General features: G+C 43.2%; 1 protein-coding gene across 1 annotated transcript; it reads right to left on the reverse strand.

Moving 5' to 3' along the window:
* Positions 1–74: 74 nt before the first annotated feature.
* On the reverse strand, positions 75–26,103 carry LOC121579495 (EH domain-containing protein 1). The gene is made up of 5 exons (XM_041894106.2): positions 25,354–26,103; positions 9,583–9,680; positions 2,284–2,696; positions 1,990–2,154; positions 75–1,536 (listed from the first exon to the last, which is right to left on the reverse strand). Exons 1-5 carry the CDS (start codon positions 25,740–25,742, stop codon positions 1,015–1,017), a joined length of 1,587 nt encoding a protein of 528 aa, XP_041750040.1. The 5' UTR covers positions 25,743–26,103; the 3' UTR covers positions 75–1,014.
* Between the last annotated feature and the right edge of the window lie 259 nt (positions 26,104–26,362).

Raw genomic sequence — 26,362 nt, forward strand, 5'->3', positions numbered from 1 at the left:
CGACAATTTAGGCTTTTACTGGGCAATGTTTGATCCAGTCCTATCAGAGCAGACAAAAATAGAAAAAACAAATGTATTATAATAAAACGTTTATTTCAAAATAGAGACCAAAAACAATGTACATATGAACATTTAGATGTGACTGGCAGGGATTAAACTGGGATTTTTAAGTTGGTACTATGTCCCCAAAATCAGTTAATTGGTTTTCCATAAATATATTTTATCAGATATCTTGCCAATGCATACTGTATGCCCAACCCCCCATGTTCCCTGCAACCAGTGAGTGGAAAGGCAATATTTTGTTGTTGCATTCTAAAGCCCTATAGTGGAAAGCCTCGGAGTATGGGCTGGATATTTGAGGTTTAAAAAAACTGCACAAAATGTAGCTTAAGCTAGATCACATACATTTCCTATTTTTGACATAATATATGGTTTACTGGAGCCTTTTCAGATAGATGTTCAAAAAGACACTAGGTAGTAGCTAGGCAAGGTCGTCCAAGACACTAGTTTGTCTGTAAGCTAATAACTCTACAAGGCAGTGACATGAGGGATATCAACCTGAATTTATCTATATTCCCCCTTCACCCCCAAGGTTAGAATAATGATCAGTCTGCATGTCAGTTGAGTCTACACAAGAGAACATAAGCAGAAGTATTTGGCATGCTTGGAAGAATACACTAATAGCTTGTCCATTGTTAGCATTTTGTGGGGTGACCTATATTTACCCTGCCATGGGTGCCTGTGCTTCTGCAACTCTTGTTTTCAGACTACGAACACTTTGCTTTATAATGGCGTTAGGAAAAGCTAAACATACACAAATGGTTTTGATTAGAAATTATATATTATGATTATAAATCTGTAAGTAGAATAAACAATTGACTAAACTCAGACACAAATCGAACTTAATGGAAGACAAGGATTAAATAGAATGTTCCCCAGCATATATTTTTTTATGAGTTCCCCTTATTTCTTTGTAATCCTTTATTGATTTGTTGAGTGACCTGATTTCCAATTCTACAGTCCCCTTTTGGAGGGGGGGATAAGGTGTTCTGGCAGATCAGTGGGAAGCTCGTGACCCTCAAGCTTCACCTTGATCAAGTGATTGGCAAGGGAAAACTCTTCGTCGTCCAGGAAACCGTCGTTGTCTACATCGGCCAGTTTCCAGATCTTTCCCAGCACTGTGTTGGGCAGTTTGGACTTCACCATTTCCTTCTTGGCCATGGCGCCCGACACTTTGCCGTTGACTGGAGACAGGGTGTAGAAGATCTCGTCGTAGGTGGGTTTGTCTCGTGCCACCACCCACTCCAGCTCATCAATGCCCTCGCCTGCACCCTCGCCGTAGCCATGGCCGAAAGGCCCGTTCATGGTGCCCTCGAAGGCGCCACCCTGGACTGACTGGCTGGGCATGGCTGCCTCCTCCTGGCGGACGAGGGTCATGAGTTTGGCGATGTCGTTGGCTAGCATGTCCTCAACAGCCTCCAGCAGCTTGGGCTTCACCGTCTGGAACTTACTGAAGTCCTGGTTAGCCAAGATCTCCTGTGTGTTCATAAAGATGAAATGAGGTCAGGGGAGTTCTAGTCAAGGAAAGGTATCTGCATTGCTCATCACCACAACTACTGATATCACTACTTAGATGGCTACTTCGGTTAAAGGGATACTTAGGGATTTGTACAATATCTACTTCACCAGTGTCATATGAACTCATGGACACCATTTTTATGTCTCTGCATCCAGTATGAAGGAAGTTAGAGGTAGTATTGCAAGCCAATGCTAACTAGCGTTGGCGCAATGACGAAGTCTATGGTATCTACTCACATGCTAGCAGTTACCATAGACTTCCTGTCATTGCGCTAACGCTAGTTAGCAACTTCCTTCAAACTGCACGCTGAGACATAAAAAAGGTATCCATGAGTTCATCTGACACTGAAGTTCTCCTTTAACCTAATTACTACCTCCACTGGAAAAAATAAATAATGTATATTTGTGTACCTGCATCTTAGCTAGTTTGGGGAAGTCTCCAGGTGAGATCTGGTGCTCTTTCTCAATCCTGTTGTAGATCTCCCCCAGGTTGGCGATCAGCTCCTTCTTCTTGTTATCCTTCCCAAACATGTTGGGCATCTCCTTCTTTAGAGAGCTGATGATGTAGGCGTGGACCTGGAGGGAGGGAAGACTACATTAATCATATATGGACCTAAACAGCTAACCACTGATCAATTTTGGCACACTGAGGGTTATGCCCCCACAATGAGGTTTAAGCCCCAACATTTAAGTCCTAGGTCTCACCTTGGCGAGGCGAGCCCGCTTGATGAGGTCATTGAGCTTCCTCAGAGCAGCATTCCGAGGCAGCCCCTGGATGTCCTTGAAAAGGTCCTGTTCCTCAGCCTCAAAAAGCTTCCGGTTGTCTGCGACCAGGAGCGGCTGAGCCCAAAAAGAACCAATGTACACCCGGATCACCTCTGGCGTGCCGACAATTTTACCAAGAGACCACATGAGGGCGCCATAAACCCTCATCAGCTGCTGTGTGCCAATCTGGTCCGCCTTGTTCAGAACCACCCGCATCTTGTCCTCATGGTTCTTCAGGGAGCGGATCACCTCAGAGAACTCATCCGAGATGTCTAGTTTGTGGGCGTCGAAGAGCAGGATGATGCGGTCAACACGCTCAGCAAACCACTCCAGCACTGCAGCAAAGTCATAGCCTGAAGAGAGGAAAGAGGAACATGGTTAATTTGTTTTTTCATAAGAAGGGGTGTGAAATCTTCAATTAAACCCTTCTATCAAAAGTTTCACATTTAAATCAAATGAAAATGGTACGAGATGATGTGGTCAACAATAAAATTACAGTCCAACAAGTTTATGGGATCTGTGATTATGTAAGGAGTGAAAATATGCCCTTAAATCCACACCAACTTGATTTAGAATGTGTGAGCCGCTCCTAGTAAGAGTGTGTTTGTTTCTCTATGCATATCAATCAGCTCAGATTCCAGTGCCACTCCAGCTTATCCTGTCTCTATGGTCCCGCTTCACACAGCAACAGAGACACACAGACCCAGCTAGATCCAAAAACAGGTATATTTCACAATGAGACAAAATGTGTTATTCCTGTGCCAGGAAAACCTTAACTAAACAACACCCTCCTCCATCTTCCTTCTCCTCACAGTGTGACACCAACACTGCCCAGAGCAGAGCTTTGCCATTTACCCATGACCGACAGAGCATAGAAATGGATCAAGCGGAATCCATTTCATTGCACGTGACACACCTAGTAAAGCCTTATGAAATTGATGTGATGATGCAGAGTTTGGGCCTCACATTTCATCCTAATGTTCTAAAAGATAAGCATTGGGACTTATTCATAGTTGTTTTCTGGAGCACAATTTGCTGAACACTAGGCCTAGCTTATATTTCAGTTCAGAATAGTAGAGAATTCATGTTTTCAAGCATGCAAAGAAAATCAAGACTGAATGAGGTCAAATGCTTTATACATGACATTTGTCCCATCAAACAAGACATTCAGTGATGTTTTAAATGAATTAGTCTAGGTCTATTCTATCCACTATATTTCTAGGGGATGTCTTCTCCCCACTGCCATACATGGACATATCCTCCCTGAATGACAAAACAGGAAAGAGCCTTTGGAGCATAAATTGTGCAGTGGAGACACTGGGCCCACAAAGAGACCTCTTCCTCGTCTCTGTTTAGAACGGTTATTTATTTGTTCATTCTGAATTGTACTAGAGGGCAGCAGGGCACCACTCTGCCTTGGCACGCTGTGCTGGAGGTGGAGGCAAAACACGGACACTAGTCAAACTGACAGTAGTTGTGGCCAATCCCTTTATTAAAAACTATTATCAACGTCCACAGTTTTTAAATGGGTTTGGGAAGTTCAAGGCAGAGAACAGTCTGACTCAGCATTCTATTTGAGCAGCGAGAAACAATTGTCCATCTCACAGTCTCTTCCTCTCTCACACATACATTACAGAGCTCCATTGTGAATTGGGCAGAGCTGTTCCTTTATATGCAATACCGAAGTTAGGTGTACCTACTCATAGATCATAAATAAAAGGACATTTCTGCTGATTGAACCAGGAGAGAAGCCCTAAAGCTATCCACCTGTGTGTGTGCGTAAAACCCGACCTTCCTCTGTTCTCCGCTCTGTCCCAGGATTAGTGCTGGACTAATCATTAGCAACGGGGGGAAAAACAGAGACAAGATCCAACAATGAGCGTGTCAATTAAAAAGTACAGTAGTTGGTTAGAATCATGTTATTCACTAGGATAATAAGCACAGAGCGTCCTAATATGTTGGCTGTAGTTTAGTGTATTAGGATCCCCATTAGCTACTGCACATGCAGCAGCTACTCTTCCTGGGGTCCACATAAAACGTACAAATACATGACAAAGTACAGAACAGTTATAGACGAGAACAACTAGTAGTGAATCTAATCCCAGTGAAAGACTGAAAGGTGTTCTTCCATCAGTCTGGGTTTTGTGTCGACGTTGGCAGGATGTGTGATCTCTGCACCGATCCAATGAGGGCGTGACCTGGCAAAGTCAAGAGTCCACGAGAACAGCTCCTCTTATCTCTGCTCACTTTAAAGAGGGATATGCTGGTAATAAAAAGATAGGGATATCAAATCTACACAGAGGAGGTAGAGAAAATAACAGCGCTGCCTGTCACAATTCTTCCCATTTAATCTGAAGGTTAATTGTTACCACCCCATCCTTTGACCTAGTAACCAATCTCTGGTGAAATAAAGTTGAACAAGTAGGCTAACCTGACTTAAAGGTGAGCGCAATCACAAGGGGGAAGAAGGGACATAATGAATATCTGTGAGAATGTCAAACCTTACCTCTTACCACCCAATCAACTGTATGTCAGCCTTGTCAGGCCTACCCAATGTATTTTTCAAACAATGGCATTATCTATCATCTTAGTCACTGATCCACCTGATTCATTTAAGGTCAGGGTCAACTCTGTTTCAAGTCAAAGGAATTCATTACATTTATATTTTCTCTTCTACTCCACTTTTCTCTCACAGCTTCGATTAACTAAAGAGTGGAATTGCCCCGAACCCTGATGTGAGCTAATTATTGGTAGAGGTGAAAGTGCATCTAATGGAAGGTATTTTTCAGTTGTGCTTTCCCAGAAGCACACCAAACCTTCTTTCTTAGTTCTCTCTCCAGTCTTCCTTCCTTCATACTTTTCCAAAAAGGAAATATCTGCTAAGAACGCAAGCATGGAATTGACAATGACACCAAACCAACAAAGTTGATTTCTAATTTCAATGTAATAATAGAAAATTGGGAACTGCCTAGGGTGAGAATGAACACTGTATGCTGATCTGGCAGAGAATTTCAGTGTCATACTCAGACGCCTATGAAGCATACAGTAGATTAGGAATTTGAGACCATCCTTGCAGGGCTCAGAAATAGACATGCTCAGATGTCTGTCTGATACAATTTACTGGAAAAACTGTCCAGATAGATACCCACATATCATAAGCTGTTGTCAGTGCATTCCATCAGTTTGGCTTAGATATGAACTGTGTAAATTATGTCTGAACTTAAAACACCATGCTAGTGAAACCTGATCCATGTGGAGAGTGAGAGTGAGAGTGAGAGTGAGAGTGAGAGTGAGAGTGAGAGTTGAGAGAGTGAGAGAGTGAGAGAGAGAGAGAGAGAGAGAGAGAGAGAAGAGAGAGAGAGAGAGAGAGAGAGAGAGAGAGAGAGAGAGCGCGAGAGAGGGGGGGGTATGCTTTCAAAGACTGACAGTGAACCACCTCACTGGAATCACTTCCTACAATGTGGTCCTCTTCCTGATTTATACTAGTTGGTCAGAGGTCATGAACCCCACTGCCTGGCCTTGTTTCATGAGAGTTACATTACTGGTTCTTTGGTACATGGTCGTCCCACAAACTCAACTCTTTCACCCCTGCCACTAGGGAGAAACATTAGTAATGTCCTGGTTGATAGAACTGGAGCCTGGGCAGTATGACACGTCTCATAACTATCTCCTCTGTATCACTATGGGAAATGGTCAGCTTTCCACACCAATGGCCCATTCACACGGTATCCCCTCTCCAGTTAATGGAAAGGCTTAGAACAGAGGAAGGATCTAGGAATATGTTCACGGAATGGACATTTGAATTCCACAATACAATGGCTAATGACCTATTTGTTGGCACAGGCCCTGCTCTTGAAGCAACATTTTGGAATCCTGTATGGCCTCAGGTTTAATGGTTCATTGTGTGTATGTACGTATGTGTAAACTAAACTAAACTTTATACGTTTCTGAAATAAACAGGCATAAAGCGGCAATGACATGACCACTCCTTCTCCTTTAAGGTTAAGGAACCAGCCACGTTGCATAAACTGTCTTGTCACCGGTTAACCACATGGGTTCAAATCTCTTCCAGCATAAACAGCAACCCCTTTATTACCAGCTTTCATTTGCCAAGAATTGTCTGAGTGTGAGAGAATGCTAGTGACACCCGACACCCGGGAGAAAGCTTGGAGTCACCGAGGACCTTGAGCATGTATACAGTAAATAATGAACGGTCTGTTTAACTGAACCTTGCAAGATACGCTAGAGTGACAAGGACATCGCCTCATTCACCTGCCTTCCCTTCACAGATTAAGTAGTAACCTAGAGTCACTGCTGTAACCCTGACGAGGGAAAATAGCAGTGTCCTTATAAGGAAAAGCCCAACTCTAACACCCCAAAAGTAAGGCAGCTAAATAGCTTACTCTTTTTTTTTTCCATATAGTCAAGCGGACCACAGTATTATGATTAACAGAAATGTAAAGGAGCCGTGGAGCTGAGGGAGTGAACAGATACAGTCAGAAGACTTGAGGAGATTATTAACCGCCCTTGCAAGGTCTGAACCAGGGCAAATGGAGACAAGTATCACTTTAAGGCAGATAAAACACTACGGCGGCCAACAAAGAAATTCAGTTGACAGACCCTATTAGATGAATTCATGAATGAAAAAAAGGGTGGGAATGAAGGGGAAAGTAGTTTGGAGTGGGATGAGAGAATTTGTGACTCAGTCACAGGGACAATGGGGAAGTGTACTGCAGTGACTCTGGTGTGGGTTTCCTGTGTGCGTGTCTGTGTGCACCCCCTTGCGTGTGTGTGTGTGTGCGTGTGTGTGTGTGCATGTGTGTGTGCGTGTGCATAGTAGTATGTGTGTGTTATAGAGAGATAAGAGCTCAGCTTGGGGTAACTACAACCAACGACCTCATGTTTTCCATCATTGACTAATGACTGTAGCAGGGCTTCCCCTTTGTAATAACCGGCACTGAATTCTGACCACAATAAGTACTCTACAAAATGTTATAACCTCAGTACTGCCTGTATCATGAATCCTGGTTCAATATACTGTGTAGGAATGTAAATTCAAATCCATTCTGGCCTGCCCCATTTCAGTTCTCTGTGGTCATGTGAGCATACATAAATAAAAATAAATTGGTCATTTAGCAGACGCTCTTATCCAGTGCGACTTACAGGAGCAATTAGGGTTAAGTGCCTTGCTCAAGGGCACATGGACAGATTTTTTACCTAGTCGGCTCGGGGATTAGAACCAGCGACCTTTCGGTTACTGGCACAACGCTCTTAACCACTATACATGTGATTTACTATAGCCCACAGTGGGTTATGAGAAGTGTTCAATACTCTCTCCAGTAAATGCATGAAAGCCCAGTGTAATGTCCCAGTCCCTGACTCCCAAATACAGTTAAGTGCTTTGTAAGTACGATACAGCACACCATCTTTCGATTCTCAATAATTCCCCTGGACTTCAAACACTCATTCGATCTCCTGCCTTCAGCTCTCAAACATCAAAGAGTTCTAACATGGCAAGTCTACTTCTATTCCACCATGGTTGCAGTAAAAAAAACTATTAAAAAAAAGACTCCCTTTTTTCTCACTTTCTCCCTGCCATCACATCTCTTTTATGTCCCCAGGAGGCTGTTTTTCACCCTGAGGTGACCCAGTGGCGGACCTAGCATCCTCACACTTTTTTATATATTTTTATATATATAATATTATTTTTTTATTTAGCAGACGCTCTTATCCAGAGCGACTTACAGTTAGTGAATGCATACATTTCTTTATTTTATTTTTATTTTTTTCATACTGGCCCCCCGTGGGAAACGAACCCACATCCCTTCCGGCCAAACCCTCCCCCTACCTTGGACGATGCTGGACCAAAAAAAAAAAAGAAGAAGAAGTGTAAACATGTCAGGGTGTAGCTGGCCCAGGGTTGAAGGTGTGCTGCCTGTAACCCCAGGCCTCTACGTGTCAACTCGCCCAGGGGCTGTATGATTAGTGTCAACAACACCCTCTGTTTTGTTCTTCAGCCAACTCCATTGTCTGGCTTGCTTTGACTCATCCTTATAGTCTCTGTGCAGCGCATTGGCTGGAGCACACACATCCTATCACTCTCCCTCATACACAACCACACTGGGGCGAAGGGTAGAGGGCAAAGAGTAAGACTCACACTGACTTCTAAAAGCATTTCAAACCTTGCCCCCTAAATGTCTCATTAGCTTTGTGTTGTTAATTGTACCTTGTTTAAGAGATTAGCATACCTGAGTGCAGACAGACAGTCCTGGAGGCACATCTAAAGAGGGTAAAACCCATCCCTAGAGATCAATGTATGCTTTGGATGAATTTGAAGGTTCCAGGCTCAACATTGAGTTGAACTAGCAACTCTTCCCTAATGTGTGTTGCCACACTGTTGCCCAGCCTGCCTAGGAGTCATTGTTTTGCTCTTAACCTCCATCCTCCACCCCTGTCCCTCTCTGAGGTCCCCACTGTTTCCTGGCGGCCTTCCTCTCTGGGATGGCACTCACACCCATTCTGTTGTCATGGTGTACGACAGGGGCGTGGGGAGGTTCTGACATCCCCTCTTCAAAGTACCTGCCAATACACTTGGGCTAGAACCATGTATATGAGGTAGTGGTCTTCGGACGCAGATCACACACACAGGAATTCAGTATGTAAATCAGAGACTAGGTTGTTCTGCAGTAATATAAACAGGTTGGCTACAAATACAGGCCTTTTAATGCAGATCATTCAATTTCATTCCACTGCTTCACTAGGATATATTTTTCTACATTTCTAGTCATTTAGCAGACGCTCTTATCCAGAGCGACTTACAGGAGCAATTAGGGTTAAGTGCCTTGCTCAGGGGCACATCGACAGATTTTTCACCTAGTCGGCTCGGGGATTAGAACCAGCGACCTTTCGGTTACTGGCACAACGTTCTTAACCACTAAGCTACCTGCCGCCAAAATGTCTACATCATGAATCTGCATTCTCAGGGACACCAAAAAATGTGCGACATTAATTTACCATATTACATGATCACTGGACTGGCCAACCTTAAAAAGTAGTACGGTAGTCCTTGTTCCAGTAAAAAAAGAATAATAATGAGACAGAATCAAGGATCAAGATGGAGGAAGAGGACAAAAGGAGAGTCATTGAGAGGGGGAAGAAGGATGCAGAAAGAGAAGAAAGAGATGGGGAAGAAAAAAAGAACCATAATGGTACAATGAATACAGGTGGTTAACTACCAACCTCTGCTGATCCTCTGCTTCTCTCCAGACAGGATTCCTGGGGTGTCGATGATGCTGATGCTCTCCAACACAGCGTTGGGCATCTGAGCACACACAAACCTGGGAGAAACAAAGAGACAGTGATGATGATGATGATGATGATATGTGGCCTAATTACACAATAATAACAGCACACCTGGATTGTACAATATTTGCACATTATTCTTATTCAAATTCTTCAAGCGCTGTTAAATTGGTTGTTGATCATTGCTAGACAGCCATTTTCAATTCTTGCCATAGATTTTCAAGTCAATTTAAGTAAAAACTGTATCTAGGCCACTCAGGAACATTCAATGTCGTCTTGGTAAGAAATTCTGCCTGTTCTTAGCTCTATTCCGTTTATTTTTATCCTAAAAAACTCCCTAGTCCTTGCCGATGACAAGCATACCCATAACATGATGCAGCCACCACCATGCTTGAAAATATGAAGAGTGATACTCAGTGATGTGTTGTTGGATTGGCCCCAAAAATGCTTTGTATTCAGGACATAAAGTTAATTTCTTTGCCACATTTTTTGCAGTTTTACTTTAGTGCCTTATTGCAAACAAGATGCATGTTTTGGAATATTTTTATTCTGTACAGGCTTCCTTCTTTTCAGTCTGTCATTTAGGTTAGTATTATGGAGTAACTAAAATCTTGTTGATCCATCATCAGTTTTCTCCTATCACAGCCATTAAACTCTGTCACCATTGGCCTCATGGTGTAATCCCTGAGCGGTTTCCTTCCTCTCCGGCAACTGAGTTAGGAAGGCCGCCTGCATCTTTGTAGTGACTGGGTATATTAATACACCATCCAAAGCGTAATTCATAACTTCAAAGGGATATTCAATGTCTGCTTTTTATACCCATCTCAAATGTTGTGCACAAATTTGTTTACATCCCTGTTAGTGAGCATTTCTCATTTCCCAAGATCCATCCACCTGACTGGTGCGGCATATCAAGAAGATGATTAAACAGTAAGATCATCACACAGGTGCACCTTGTGCTGGGGACAATAAAAGGCCACTCTAAAATGTGCAGTTTTGTCACACAACACAATGCCACAGATGTCTCAAGTTTTGAGGGAGTGTGCAATTGGCATGCTGACTGCAGGAATGTCCACCAGAGCTGTTGCCAGAGAATTGATTGTTAATTTCTCTCCCATTACGTCATTTTAGAGAATTTGGCAGTATGTCCAACCGGCCTCACAACCGCAGACCACGTGTATGGCGTTGTGTGGGCGAGCGGATTGCTTAAGTCAACATTGTGAACAGAGTGCTCCATGGTGGCGGTGAGGTTCTGGTATGGGCAGGCATAAGCTACGGACAACGAACACAATTGTATTTTATCGACAGCAATTTGAATGCACAAAAATACTGTGACCAGATCCTGAAACACATTTTGAGACCCAATTTATTTGTTGTTGGTATCTGTGACCAACATATGCATATCTGTATTCCCAGTCATGTGAAATCCATAGATTAGGGGCCTAATGATTCGCCGGTCTACAGTCGTGGTCAAAACTTTTGAGAATGACACAAGTATTGGTCTTCACAAAGTTCGCTGCTTCAGCGTTATTAGATATTTTTGTCAGATGTTACTATGGTATACTGAAGTATAATTACAAGCATTCCATAAGTGTCAAAGGCTTTTATTGACAATTACATTCAGTTTATGCAAAGAGTCAATATTTGCAGTGTTGACCCTTCTTTTTCAAGACCTCTGCAATCCGCCCTGGCATGCTGTTAATTAATTTCTGGGCCACATCCTGACTAATGGCAGCCCATTCTTGCATAATTAATGCTTGGAGTTTATCAGAATTTGTGGGTTTTTGTTTGTCCACCCGCCTCTTGAGGATTGACCATAAATTCTCAATGGGATTAAGGTCTGAGGAGTTTCCTGGCCATGGACTCAAAATGTCGATGTTTTGTTCCCCGAGCCACTTAGTTATCACTTTTGCCTTATGGCAAGGTGCTCCATCATGCTGGAAAAGGCATTGGTCGTCACCAAACTGTTCTTGGGTGGTTGGAAGAAGTTGCTCTCGGAGGATGTGTTGGTACCATTCTTTATTCATGGCTGTGTTCTTAGGCAAAATTGTGAGTGAGCCCACTCCCTTGGCTGAGAAGCAACCCCACACATGAATGGTCTCAGGATGCTTCACTGTTCGCATGACACAGGACTGATGGTAGCGCTCACCTTGTCTTCTCCGGACAAGGTGTTTTCTGGATGCCCCAAACAATCGGAAAGGGGATTCATCAGAGAAAATGACTTTACCCCAGTCCTCAGCAGTCCAATCCCTGTACCTTTTGCAGAATATCAGTCTGTCCCTGATGTTTTTCCTGGAGAGAAGTGGCTTCTTTGCTGACCTTCTTGACACCAGGCCATCCTCCAAAAGTCTTCGCCTCACTGTGCGTGCAGATGCACTCACACCTGCCTGCTGCCATTCCTGAGCAAGCTCTGCACTGGTGGTGCCCCGATCCCGCAGCTGAATCAACTTTAGGAGACAGTCCTGGCGCTTGCTGGACTTTCTTGGGCGCCCTGACGCCTTATTCACAACAATTGAACCTCTCTCCTTGAAGTTCTTGATGATCCGAAAATGGTTGATTTAGGTGCAATCTTACTAGCAGCAATATCCTTGCCTGTGAAGCCCTTTTTGTGCAAAGCAATGATGACGGCACGTGTTTCCTTGCAGGTAACCATGGTTAACAGAGGAAGAACAATGATTTCAAGCACCACCCTCCTTTTAAAGCTTCCAGTCTGTTATTCTAACTCAATCAGCATGACAGAGTGATCTCCAGCCTTGTCCTCGTCAACACTCTCACCTGTGTTAACGAGAAAATCACTGACATGATGGCAGCTGGTCCTTTTGTGGCAGGGCTGAAATGCAGTGGAAATGTTTTTTGGGGATTAAGTTAATTTTCATGGCAAAGAGGGACTTTGCAATTAATTGCAATTCATCTGATCACTCTTCATGACATTCTGGAGTATATGCAAATTGCCATCATCAAAACTGAGGCAGCAGACTTTGTGAAAATTAGTATTTGTGTCATTCAAAACTTTTGACCACGACTGTACTGAGCCACCGGTCTGAGCGCACCACCTCGGCAACACCGGAATGGAAACCCAACGCACCCTAATCACCTCCAGCGCACCTGCACCTCATCACCCCTATATAGCCCTGGACTGTTCAGTGTTGTGTGTGTGATTGTTAGTGTCATGTCGTGTACTCACTCTTTGTTGTTCTCTTGCTCAGTGTTAAGTAAACCTTTACATTGTTAATTCCTGCGTCTGCCTCTTTGTATCCTCAGTACTCGTCACAATTTCAATTGACTGATTTCCTCATATGAACTGTAACTTAGTAAAAATCAATGAAATTGTTGCATGTTGCGTTTATATTTTTGTTCAGTATAGAATTGAGGTTTATTTATTTTTGGTTGACAAGTAATTACTGGAACTGAGCTTTGATGCAAACCTACATCCCCCAACGCCTTACAAGACAATAGATGGGAAGTAGTAAGCCTGTATGTGATCTGTCTAGCGCCTCTGTAAATAGACTGACTTTATTGTATTTGGAGACCCTCCAATCAAGGCACAAAACCATATACTACACTCAATACAACGAGCATACCCAAATACTTTCTGTCCACTCTGTATGCTATAAAACTATTTAGAGAAAGAGCTCGACAGAATCATTTGTAGAAATGTTGGGCAGTTAGCTAGTCCTTAACACCAGAGAAAAATAACAATAGACGCTGAACACATGATTCCTCTGTGAACACCAGCATGTACTTGAAGTAGCTTTCATTTTCCCCTCCACCCTCAGAGGCCGTCAGTACACTTGGTAGAGACATTGTCGAGACAGACTTATATCTCCACTGTCAGGCAATTAAAACGTAGCAGAGTCTTGTGTGAAGGGCCCTCAGTGGAGTGATATAATACAACTGTACATGATCTCACCACTCAGTGTTTTTCTTAGATTAAAATTAAGCTAATGGCAAAAAGCCACTACGTTTTTTCTTTCCACTGTTTCATTTGTTTTTCTTCCCTCTTTACTCTCTCCTCAATATGACTGAGGGGCAGGATTTCTTTTTTGCAGAGTTCATATCTTTCTGACTACCTCAGTGTATCTGGATGTATGTGCATAGCTCATGACTAAACCACTCCATGTCGCTCACACAGCTATCATTCCCCAATCATGAAACATACTTGCCAGTTGCAGTCATAAAAAAACACCCCCCTCCCTCCCTCCCACTTGGATGTTTCCCTCCAATTCTCCCCAGCCCCATCGATGTCTCATCCGAGTCTCTGCTCCCTCTCTTTTTTCCACATTTACTCACATCCAGAATTCCTGGCATTCCCTTGGTCCGGTTGCCAATGTGTTCTGTTTGTGTAAGCTGCAAACTCAAATCAGAGAAATGGCTCAGACATATAGCAGCATACACCACCCTGACAGGTTCATCATGCATCTGGTGTAATGTTAGGAGGTTAAGGTTGGAGAGATGCAGAGTGGGGCTGGATAAAATGGCAAGGTTATGGATGACAGTGCATGATTGCCAAGAGTGAAAGGAAACACGTTATGGGTCACAATGAGCTGCCTGCTGTTTGAAGGAGAAATAGAGAAACAGCTGAGAGTAGTTATTTCTGCCAAGGCAGAGCTGGAGTAAAGAACTGACTCAGGTCTTAACGCTCTGAAAGCCTGACAAATCGACCCACCACAGACAAAAATGGCAGGGATTTTTAAGCCTTTGTAATCTTTGGGCAAATATATTTATGATGGAAAAATGCTTTCAGTGTAAACTTAAAACGACTAAAACCAGATATAAAGTACAGTACCAGACAAAAGTTTGGACACACCTACTCATTCAAGGGTTTTTCTTTATTTTTACATTGTAGAATAATAGTTTAGACATCAAAACTATGAAATAACACACATGGAATCATGTAGTAACCAAAAGTGTTAAACAAATTAAAATATATTTTATATTTGAGATTCTTCAAAGTAGCCACCCTTTGCCTTGATGACAGCTTTGTACACTCTTGGCATTCTCTCAACCAGCTTCATGAATAATGCTTTTCCAACAGTCTTGAAGGAGTTCCCACATATGCTGAGCACTTGTTGGCTGCTTTTAATTCACTCTGCGGTCCAACTCATCCCAAACCATCTCAATTGGGTTGAGGTCGGGTGAATGTGGAGGCCAGGTCATCTGATGCAGCACTCCATCACTCTCCTTTTTGGTCAAATAGCCCTTACACAGCCTGGAGGTGTGTTTTTGGTCATAGTCCCACTATCATTTATTTTTCACCAGGACAAAGCGCAAACCAGATGGGATGGCGTTTTGCTGCAGAATGCTGTGGTAGCCATGCTGGTTAAGTGTGCCTTGAATACTTAATAAAAATCACAGACTGTCACCAGCAAAGCACCATCACACCTCCTCCTCCGTGCTTCACGTTGGGAACCACACATGTAGAGATCATCCGTTCACCTACTCTGCGTCTCACAAAGACACGACGGTTGGAACAAAAAATCTCACATTTTGACTCATCAGACCAAAGGACAGATTTCCACCAGTCTAACGTCCATTGCTTGTGTTTCTTAGCCCAAGCAAATCTCTTCTTATTATTGTTGTCCTTTAGTAGTGGTTTCTTTGCAGCAATTCGACCATGAAGGCCTGATTGACGCAGTCTCCTCTGAACAGTTGATTTTGAGATGTGTCTGTTACTTGAACTCTGTGAAGTATTTATTTGGGCTGCAATCTCTGAGGCTGGTAACTCTAATGAACTTATCCTCTGCAGCAGAGGTACCTCTGGGTCTTCCTTTCCTGTGGCGGTCCTCAAGAGAGACAGTTTCATCATAGCGATTGATGGTTTTTGCGACTGCACTTGAAGAAACTTTCAAAGTTCTTGAAATGTTCCGTATTGACTGACCTTCATGTCTTAAAGTAATGATGGACTGTCATTTCTCTTAGCTTATTTGAGCTGTTCTTGCCATAATATGGACTTGGTCTTTTACCAAATAGGGCCATCTTCTGTATATCACCCCTACCTTGTCATAACACAACTGATTGGCTCAAACGCATTAAGAAGGAAAGAAATTCCACAAATTAACTTTTAAGAAGGCACACATAATTGAAATGCATTCCAGGTGACTACCTCATGAAGCTGTATGGAGAAAAGATCATGGAACTTTATATTTTTAAATAACATAATCTATGAGAATTAAACATCAGTGTTACGGATACAGGTATCCTGTGTCTTTTTGTGTTTTTCCTCTCCTTCTGCCCTAATCACAGGTGTCCTGTATGTTCCTGATTGGTGGTCGTTGGGGTGTCTGCTGATTGCTAAGGTGGACCAATCAGTGAACATTCCTCTGCATTGCACCACCTGTTTCTGGTTTTTCAATCACACATCCCATTGTTTAAAAGCCGGTCAGTTGTGTTTGTTAGGAGAGACTATTTCCGTATGTGAGTATGGATACTGTGGTGTCCTGTGTTTTGTGTACTCACTCATTTGCTGGTTACTCTGTTTGGTAACTTGTTAGACTATTTTCCGTATGTGAGTATGGATACTGTGGTGTTTTGTGTACTCACTCATTTGCTGGTTACTCTGTTTGGTAACTTTGTGTGTTTCTGGGAAAAGGGGAATTTAAGCAAGTTGCCCTTGGGCGTACATTACCCGTAGGAAGAAAACTGTCTAAAAACACTAGTTAGACCTGAGCGGACCACCCACTGTAATTTTTGTATGATTAGCAGTAGCTTAGCGGTTCTTGAGGCAGGCAAGATCAGTTTAGTTTTTTTTACACTATTGTTTCATTTCTTGGGTCCTGCTCAGCCCTTTTTCCCAAACCTTTACCGTGTGTTCAAAAATAAACCTTTTATGTTTGACGGTAGTTTATGGTTGTCGTGTAGTTTTTGTTCTCACTGTTCCATGTCACGCTTATAATTTGCATGAATTATGTTACGGGTCTCATGTCCATCCACCCTAGACGGTTAAAGCCACAGGGTTCGTAACATAATGTGGGGGCTCGTCTGGGATAATTCTCATTGATACCCATGCTACTCATGCAAATTAGTTAGTGTCTGGTTCAGTGTTGAGCTTGGAAGCTGTAACTAACTGGTTTTGTGTTCAGTATTCGTCGGCTCGTGTTGCTAGTTTAGGATGGCTACTTTTGAGTTGGATGCATTTTTGGAAAACCCTACGTGGGAGGTTTTTGAGAATTGCCGTAGAGTGGATCTACAGGCTTTGGCTGACCACTTTTCTGTACCCATATCAAGTGTTTTAGTGAAAGCAGAAGTTAGGAAAACAGTGTTAGAGATATTGTTGAACGAGCGAGTGCTTGAGTTACCGCCGCCTGACCCTGCTGCTCCTGTAGGGGATGTGGCTGCTGCTCCTGTAAGCCCATCGGTGTCTGAGGACGAGGCTAAGGCTCCAGCCACATTGCCCCGTTTTGACCCACTCTCCCCACTGACTGACAGTGATGCTAGGATGGATGTCCGCTTGACACGGCTCCAAATGGAGGCGGAAGAGCGGGCACAAATCAGGCAAGACAAGCTGGAGATGCGTAAAATGGTACTAGAGGCAGAACAGGAGACGCGTAAGATGGAACTAGAGGCAGAACAGGAGACGTGTAAGATGGAACTAGAGGCAGAACAGGAGACGCGTAAGATGGAACTAGAGGCAGAACAGGAGACGCGTAAGATGGAACTAGAGGCAGAACAGGAGACGCGTAAGATGGAACTAGAGGCAGAACAGGAGACGTGTAAGATGGAACTGGAGATGCGTAAAATGGAACTAGAGGCAGAAACAGCGAGGTTAGTCTCTGCTCATACTATGTCTTCTAGTGAGCCGTCCTCACCAGCTGTGTCGTCTGCTACTTTTGATATTAGTAGACAGATCACCTTGGTACCTGTGTTTAGGGAGTCAGAGGTTGATTCCTATTTCAGTGTTTTTGAACGTATAGCGGTAGCATTGAAATGGCCCGAAGAGGTATGGTGCCTATTACTTCAGTGTAAATTAACAGGTAAAGCCCAAGAGGTTCTGTCAGCGCTACCTCTTGAAGACAGCTTGAATTATGACGTGGTCAAAGCTACTGTTCTTTGTGCCTATGAGCTTGTTCCTGAGGCATATCGACAGAGATTTAGGTCTCTTAAAAAGGCTTCTAGTTTTTTTAAGAGTTTGCTAGAGACAAAGGAAATCTGTTTGACAAATGGCACAGTGCTAGTAAGGTAACTGATTTTAACTCTCTATGGGAGTTAATCTTGTTAGAAGAGTTTAAAAATTGCTTACCCGAACGCATTGTAGTTTATCTGAACGAACAGAAAGTATCCTCACTGTCGGAAGCGTCTGTATTGGCAGACGAGTTTGTGTTGACGCATAAGAACGTGTTTTCGGCTCGTACGGAGAGCAGGGCCGCAGAGTTGTTAACTTTTAGTCCTAGTCGACCAGCAGTACATCCAGCACGCCCAAAAGATGTGCGTCACTGTTTCTATTGTCATAAGGTGGGACATATGGTTAGTGATTGCTTTCTGCTTAAACGCAAACAGGGGATGCCTCAGCACGCCAGGCCGCCAACGGGTGTTGGGCTGATTCGTACGGTTGTAAGGCCGGAATCAAGACAGAGGCCTCATAGTGAATGTGGTTTGAAAGTCCCTGTCCCAGATCACAGTTATGAACCGTTTATTTTTGAGGGGTTTGTTTCCATATCAGATGACGAAGCGTCTCAGCGTCCAGTTAGAATCCTCAGAGATACTGGTGCGGCGCAGTCGTTCATACTATCTGATGTGTTGCCCTTGTCCAATAATACATATTGTGGTTCCAGTGTGTTAGTACAAGGAATTGAAATGGGATTCGTCCCAGTGCCATTGCACTTTGTGAACGTACACTCTGAGTTAGTCAGTGGATTGTTCAGAGTTGGCGTACGTCCTATGTTGCCAGTAAAAGGTGTGACATTTATAATGGGCAACGATATTGCCGGAGGAAAGGTGATACCCGTATTGGAGGTATTGGATAAAAGTGACCAGTCTCTCTCCGAGGAGCTGGCACAGGGTTATCCAGATGTGTTCACCGCTTGTGCTGTCACGTGCTCAAGCACGACAAGTGGGTGAAGTGATAGATTTGTCGAACACTATTCTATTCAGAGAGTGTGACCCAGAGGATAGTTTGGGTGCTACCTCTGGTAAGCTGGTGCAGTCTGACCAACAGTCCAGAGAAAGGAAGAAGGATGTGGAACTTGTTGCTGAGGCAATACAGTTACCAGTCACTCGTGAGCAGCTGATCGCTAACCAAAAGGTTGACATTAGCCTGGCTAAATGTTTTTCTAGTGTTGTCTCAGAGGAGGAGCTAAAGAAGAAAAACATGGCATACTTCATTGATGGTAATCTCCTCATGCGTAAATGGACATCCCATGTTGACGCTGGCGGAGATTGGAATGCTGTTTACCAAATAGTGATTCCTACAGCCTTTCGACAAAATGTTTTATCCATCGCTCATGATCACCAGTGGTCAGGACATCTGGGAGTCACCAAGACTTATGATCGAGTTTTGCGACATTTCTTTTGGCCTGGTTTAAAACAAGATGTGGCTCAGTTCTGTCGGACTTGCCACACCTGTCAAGTAACTGGGAAACCGAACCAGGTTATTTCCCCCGCGCCTCTGTCCCATACCGGCCATAGGTGAACCATTCGAACATGTGATGGTTGATTGTGTTGGACCATTACCAAAGACAAAATCTGGTAACCAGTTTATGTTGACGATTATGTGTGTGCCCACCAGGTACCCAGAGGCCATTCCTCTGCGAAGGATTACTGCTCTGGTGGTGAGTAAAGCGTTGATCAAATTCTTCTCAACTTTTGGGTTACCTAAGGTGATACAAACTGATCACGGTACGAATTTCCTTTCTAAACTTTTCAAACAAGTGTTAAAATCCTTGTCAGTTACACACCATGTGTCAAGCGCATATCACCCAGAGTCTCAGGGTGCGCTTGAACGTTGGCATCAGACACTGAAGTCTATGCTCTGTAAATATTGCTTGGAATCTGAGAAGGATTGGGATGAGGGAGTTCCTCTAGTTTTGTTTGCTGTCCGTGAGACAGTACAGGAATCCTTAGGGTTCAGCCCAGCTGAACTGGTGTTTGGACACACCATGAGAGGACCTATGAAAGTCCTTAAGGATCAGTTTTTATCACAAGAGTTGTGTGTGAAAGAAAATGTGTTGGACTACGTTAGTCGCTTTTGTGAGCGCCTACATGGTGCCTGTGCTCTAGCAAAGGAAGCGCCGTCTTCCTCACAGAGACGGATGAAACGACACTATGACACACAGGCTGTTTCTCGTTCACTGCAGCCAGGTGACCAAGTTCTTGTATTGTTGCCTGTGCCAGGAGCGTCATTGTCAGCACGTTTCTCTGGTCCTTATGTAATTGAAAAGAAACTAAGTGAAACTGACTACGTGATACAGACTCCTGATAGAAAACGCCAATCTCGTGTGTGCCACGTTAACATGTTGAAGACATACCACACCAGACCCGTCACTCAGATAGACTGTCCAGAGAAACTGGCCGAGTCGGCTGTCTCTATTGCTGCTACGGCTGTAGTGGGAGGTCATGTTAATGATGTGGACGGAGATGGTTTGGAGTTGCGCAATACTCAGCAGCAGTGTGCTAGATTGCCCAATTCAGAGATGCTGCTGTCTCTCCCGTCAAGCCTGATTCATTTAACGGACAGACAGTCAGATGATATTGTGAGACTATTACACAGCTTTCCATGTCTTTTTAATGATGTTCCTACATGCACAAATGTGTTAGAACATGACATTAATGTTGGAAACGCTGCACCTATCAAGCAACATGCTTATCGTGTCAACGTCTCTAAAAGAAAGATAATGAGGGATGAGGTCAGTTATTTGCTGGAGAATAACCTGGCTATGCCAAGTTCAAGTCCTTGGAGTTCTCCATGCATTCTGGTTCCTAAACCTGATGGGACATCCAGATTATGTACGGACTATCGGAAGGTCAATGCTGTCACAGTGCCCGACTCGTTCCCGTTACCCAGACTGGATGACTGTATTGATACTGTTGGTGCTGCTACTTATGTAACCAAACTAGATCTTCTAAAAGGTTACTGGCAGGTGCCGTTAACCTCACGTGCCTCCGACATCTCTGCCTTTGTGACCCCCGATCACTTCCTACAATATGCTGTCATGGCATTTGGGATGCGGAACGCACCAGCCACTTTCCAACGCCTGGTTAACACAGTATTGGCTGGAGTTCCTAATTGTAGTGCTTACCTTGATGATCTGGTAACTTATTCAACTGAGTGGTCTGATCATGTTAACACTCTAAGGTTAGTGTGTGAACGTCTAGCAGCCGCTTCTCTAACCCTGAACTTAGCAAAGTGCGAGTTTGGGAAGGCCACTGTTACTTATCTTGGTAAACAGGTCGGCCATGGTCAGGTGCGCCCTCTAGATGCCAAGGTCTCAGCTATAAATGCATTTCCCGCACCTACCACCAGAAGAGAGCTACGCCACTTTTAAGGGATGGTTGGCTACTACCGTAGTTTCTGTAAAAATGTATCTGCGGTAGTTGCTCCATTAACGGATTTGCTCAGTCCGGCGAGAAAATTTGTATGGTCTGAAGATTGTCGTACTGCTTTCAACACTGCTAAAGCACTCTTATGTAGTACTCCTGTTCTTGCTGCGCCAGATTTTGAACGACCGTTTAAGCTGGAGGTAGATGCAAGTGCCAGAGGTGCTGGTGCTGTTCTACTGCAGCAGGACCAGAGTGGAGTGGACCATCCTGTCTGTTATTTTTCACGGAAATTTAACAAATGTCAGACAAACTATTCCACCATTGAACGAAAAGCTCTAGCTTTGTTGTTAGCTCTGCAGTACTTTGAAGTTTATGTTGGTTCCAGTGCATTACCAGTGATAGTGTATACTGACCATAACCCCTTAGTTTTTCTCCACCGGATGTACAACCAGAACCAACGCCTTATGCGTTGGGCACTTGTAGTGCAAAATTATAATTTGGAGATCCGCCACAAAAAGGGGTCGGATAATGTGTTGGCAGATGCTTTGTCTTGTGTTTAAAGAGCTAGGTTTTTTTTTTTTGTTATCCCGTCAGGATGCTGTTGATCTTTGAATTTTGGGTGTTGTGATGGTACGTGTGTCGCAAACCATTGTGGTTTGCTCTTTTAAGGGTGGGAGTGTTACGGATACAGGTATCCTGTGTCTTTTTCCTCTCCTTCTGCCCTAATCACAGGTGTCCTGTATGTTCCTGATTGGTGGTCGTTGGGGTGTCTGCTGATTGCTAAGGTGGACCAATCAGTGAACATTCCTCTGCATTGCACCACCTGTTTCTGGTTTTTCAATCACACATCCCATTGTTTAAAAGCCGGTCAGTTGTGTTTGTTAGGAGAGACTATTTCCGTATGTGAGTATGGATACTGTGGTGTCCTGTGTTTTGTGTACTCACTCATTTGCTGGTTACTCTGTTTGGTAACTTTGTTAGACTATTTTCCGTATGTGAGTATGGATACTGTGGTGTTTTGTGTACTCACTCATTTGCTGGTTACTCTGTTTGGTAACTTTGTGTGTTTCTGGGAAAAGGGGAATTTAAGCAAGTTGCCCTTGGGCGTACATTACCCGTAGGAAGAAAACTGTCTAAAAACACTAGTTAGACCTGAGCGGACCACCCACTGTAATTTTTGTATGATTAGCAGTAGCTTAGCGGTTCTTGAGGCAGGCAAGATCAGTTTAGGTTTTTTTTACACTATTGTTTCATTTCTTGGGTCCTGCTCAGCCCTTTTTCCCAAACCTTTACTGTGTGTTCAAAAATAAACCTTTTATGGTTGTCGTGTAGTTTTTGTTCTCACTGTTCCATGTCACGCTTATAATTTGCATGAATTATGTTACGGGTCTCATGTCCATCCACCCTAGACGTTTAAAGCCACGGGGTTCGTAACAATCAGCTAAATAAAAGCTAGACAGTCAGGGAGAATTTAAAATAAAATAAAAACATGAATTTATCATTATTGATTTTATTATGTTTGAGCAAAAGAACATCAATAGCCATGGCAAAATGCATAGAATTGCAGGAAATTAGCTTTAAAACTGCAAAGATGTCTCTCAGCTCAATGGAGAAATTTGTAGAATTTCAGGAAATTGGCTTAAAAATGGCAAAAATGTCTCTACATCGCCAAGATGGGGGACTCTAAAATTATCTCACAAAATGTAGCCGTGCCGACAGGCTGACCGCGCCAATTGCCACGCCCCTGCCGTGCGTCTACATCTGCATTGCTTGCTGTTTGGGGTTTTACGCTGGGTTTCTGTATAGCACTTTGTGACATCTGCTGATGTAAAAAGGGCTTTATAAATAAAATACCCCAATATGATCCCATTCCTGGAGTGGCTGTCAAATTGACCCCTTCAAAAGGCAGGCTAGTGTCAGCTTAGTTCACACCAAAGGGAAAAGCACAACTGATTGAAAATAGGTGAGTAGAACACAGTGCTACAAATGCTGACGTGACACATGACACATCCACAATAACAATTTTGAGGAGAAAATCATACCATTTCACACAAGATAAGCATTATATCAAATACAGCATACCCTTTTCATCTGACACCCAAACACTATTTTCCATATGCACTACTGGAATGCAGGATAAAGTGATTGCACACTGTCTGGGTAATCACAAAATGTAGCTACAGTAGCACAGCTCAATGTGTAACTAGTTTTACTTGTTCAAAATGTAGGAAATAAATCCTGAACGGTTACTATAAAACAGCTTGGTAGTGGTGTTTGTCAGAGCAGTGGAGAAGGTTGGAATGTAATACTGAAAGATGGAGAACATTGCACTGTCATAAACTGTAGACTGTTGCAAGTGAAATGATTCAGTAGAGCAATGGTTTTGATCAAGCATAGTTTTGGTGAAGCAAAGGTTCATACCAGACAACCACTAAAGATTTATGAGTGTATGTTTCTGGCATCATCAGTTAAACATTAAATAAACCCCAATAGTTGGTCAGGAAACAACACTAGAATCTCTGTCCAGGTATTCTCCATTAATGTGGGAATCAATGTAGCTATGAGAGCAATGTCAGTTAATAATTGATTGAACCAGACAACCGCTTCTGCAGTTTGTACCAGGAGAGAGGTTGCCCTGCTCCTTGGTTTTTATGGGACCTCTGATGGGAGGTGACATTCTGCAATAAAAGTCCCCTACTTAAGTACAGTGTAATGAATAGATCACACATATTTTCTGAGGGTCAGCGCAAGGTTAATAGGCTAGCTACGATCAGGCTAGACTGTTCTTCTTTCTTACATAGGCTATGACAGCTCTTGCATTCATGTAAAGAAGTTGACATTAAAACAGTATGGATCTCTTGGCCACACCCCATTTCACTTTTTAAGCAAGATGACAATGACATTAATAATATTCTTGATACTCCCATGACAGGTCTGTATGGGAGCATTATCAAAGCATAGGAGATGGAGAAGTGTATTTGTTCATGCAGTAAACTTGTTAGCTTGACCAGTCTCAGTAAAAGAACATGGGCAGACAGGCAGACCAGAGGGGGCTCTTCAAAGTTCAACACAAACTGACAGCCACTCCCCTCCCTCCCATAGAGTCACACAATGAACATCTGATCCGAGGATGATAATAAGACAATCAATTAATAAAATGGACAAATATGAATATTTTTAAAAATAAAAAAAGAATAAGATAGGATTATCCTTGGTCTAGGGATGTGCACAATTATTGTTAACATTTAAACTGCCATTTGTTATCATTTAATGATAAGAAAAAAATCATTAAATTACATGAATTCACAATTGATATGTTCCTGCATATGACTGCTAGGGGGCAATGCAGTTCAATCTACCACAGTCCTGGCTACTTACCAGACAGCGCTCACCAGATTTGGTCATTGGCAGCTAAGAATGTATATTTCATCAGCGATGTCGGTGGGTGGTTACAAAGAGCATTTGGGGAAAAGCCCACATGTAGAAGTTGGTCGAATTGACAAGGAAGGCTAATAAAGTGTGATTTAGTTAGCTAGCTAAATTTAGCTCGCCATCCTCCAACAGTGCTAGCTCAGTAATGGACAAAAGGAGCCTAACGTTACTCCTTATAGTCCAAGAACCTCACATGTTCTGTTTATAGGCAATCTGGCTCTGGCAGCCAAAACAGCCAAATCCTCCATCTAAACGTGAATCGATTCTCTATTGCAGTATGTTCTAGAAACATAAAGCACTCTACTTCAAATCACATCAAAATCATTTCACGAATGCAAAATAAACACTTACTGACATGGTTAGGTTTTAACAGTTGCAGCCGACAGTATTTTTCAGTGACAACATGTTTGTGGCTTTTGTCTTCCGTTTACACACAGGTGTTAGTAGAGCAGATATCGCTAAATAGCACAAGTTGTCGACTGTCAGTCTGTTTTCGTGTTTCACTCAGATGGAAGACAGAGCACTGCAACATGGCCGTCTGGGAACTCTAATCTTATAATGGTGTGTAGTAATTTAACCTCTTGTTTTTTGAAAATTATTTCTCGCTGATATGAAAGATACGTTCCTTAACAAAACATCCCCGGCCAGATGATACTATCCTAAATAAGCGCTAAAGGTAGTTAGCGTATATGAATGGGCTAACTCAGCCCATCCTTTTAATTCCCTGTGGGATTCATAAAAATATTCCCAGTTATCCTAGTTAGATAGCTTGCATCTAGCTGGTTACACTGGACTGGGACCCACCTGTTAAGAAAGGCGTTGCCAAAAGCGTTGAGTTTTCTGAAGGGTTTCTTGGGGTCAACTACTAGAGCGTTGCCTGGGATCAGCCCTTCCTGCTCGCCATGCATGACCGCTATGAAGGAGTCGGTGGTCGGTTCGGGCCCTATCCGCATGCCGGGGAAATCTTGCTCCATAAGATGCCGGATGAATGTGGTTTTACCCGTGGAGTATTGGCCAACCAAGAGCACCATAGGCTTGTTGTCAAAGTCGGCATCTTCCAAAGCCGGTGAATGGAAATCGTGGAAGTGGTAGGTATCTTCCAAGGGAAAGAGTTTGGTCTTGTACAGTTTTTTCAGCCCCTCCGACACATTTTGGAATAGTTCTGGGTCCTTCTTGCCATTCCTTTTGAACATGGTGCCCGAATTCACAACTATTGTAGATTTACTTGTCGTCTCAATGTAGTTGTTAAATGTAGTAAAGTTGTTTATCGCTGGATAACGGCTCTGTGTCTGTCCCCGATGCGGTAATACGTTTGAATTAGTACATTTGTTAGTCTTCTACCCTTGTTTAGCTAGGTAGCCGGGTGTTGCTCGTCCTCACTCAAAATAATGTGATAACAGTCTGTGGGGGTTTAGGCTAACTAGCTATCTACCCCAGTTGGTGTAAATTGACAGCCTGTTTATCTGTTCAAAGCTGTCTAAGTGAATTTCCTTACCTATATCTAGTTTTACAATAGAAGAATGAAACTACCAAATACGTTCTCTACCCCTAGAACTCAAACTACAAGACTATCGACTACAGCTCTTGCTGGCAGCAGAATAAGAAACTCTCCCTTGTCAGACAACCTCACACCTTCTCCTCCGCGCTTCTCCAATCCCCAGTCTGGTCTCGAGCCTTCTGAGTGGAACGTCAGAAGGCAAGTACATTTTTTTGGGAAATACAACAGAGGGGGTGGTTTCAAATTAAAAGCCCCCTCCCTACAAGTCTGATGAACACATGCTTTATTCATCTGAAAGGGAAACCCCAACCATTC

Source organism: Coregonus clupeaformis, chromosome 13, assembly GCF_020615455.1.
Source record: "Coregonus clupeaformis isolate EN_2021a chromosome 13, ASM2061545v1, whole genome shotgun sequence".
In the NCBI taxonomy this organism is placed as follows: Eukaryota; Metazoa; Chordata; class Actinopteri; order Salmoniformes; family Salmonidae; genus Coregonus; species Coregonus clupeaformis.

Coding starts and splice junctions, on each gene's coding strand:
- LOC121579495 (XM_041894106.2), bottom strand. CDS start 25,742: ATGTTCAAAAGGAATGGCAAGAAGGACCCAGAACTATTCCAAAATGTG. Junction 2,697..9,582: donor GAAGCAGAGGATCAGCAGAG/GTTGGTAGTTAA, acceptor TCCTCTCTTCAG/GCTATGACTTTGCTGCAGTG. Junction 1,537..1,989: donor CCAAACTAGCTAAGATGCAG/GTACACAAATAT, acceptor ATGAACACACAG/GAGATCTTGGCTAACCAGGA.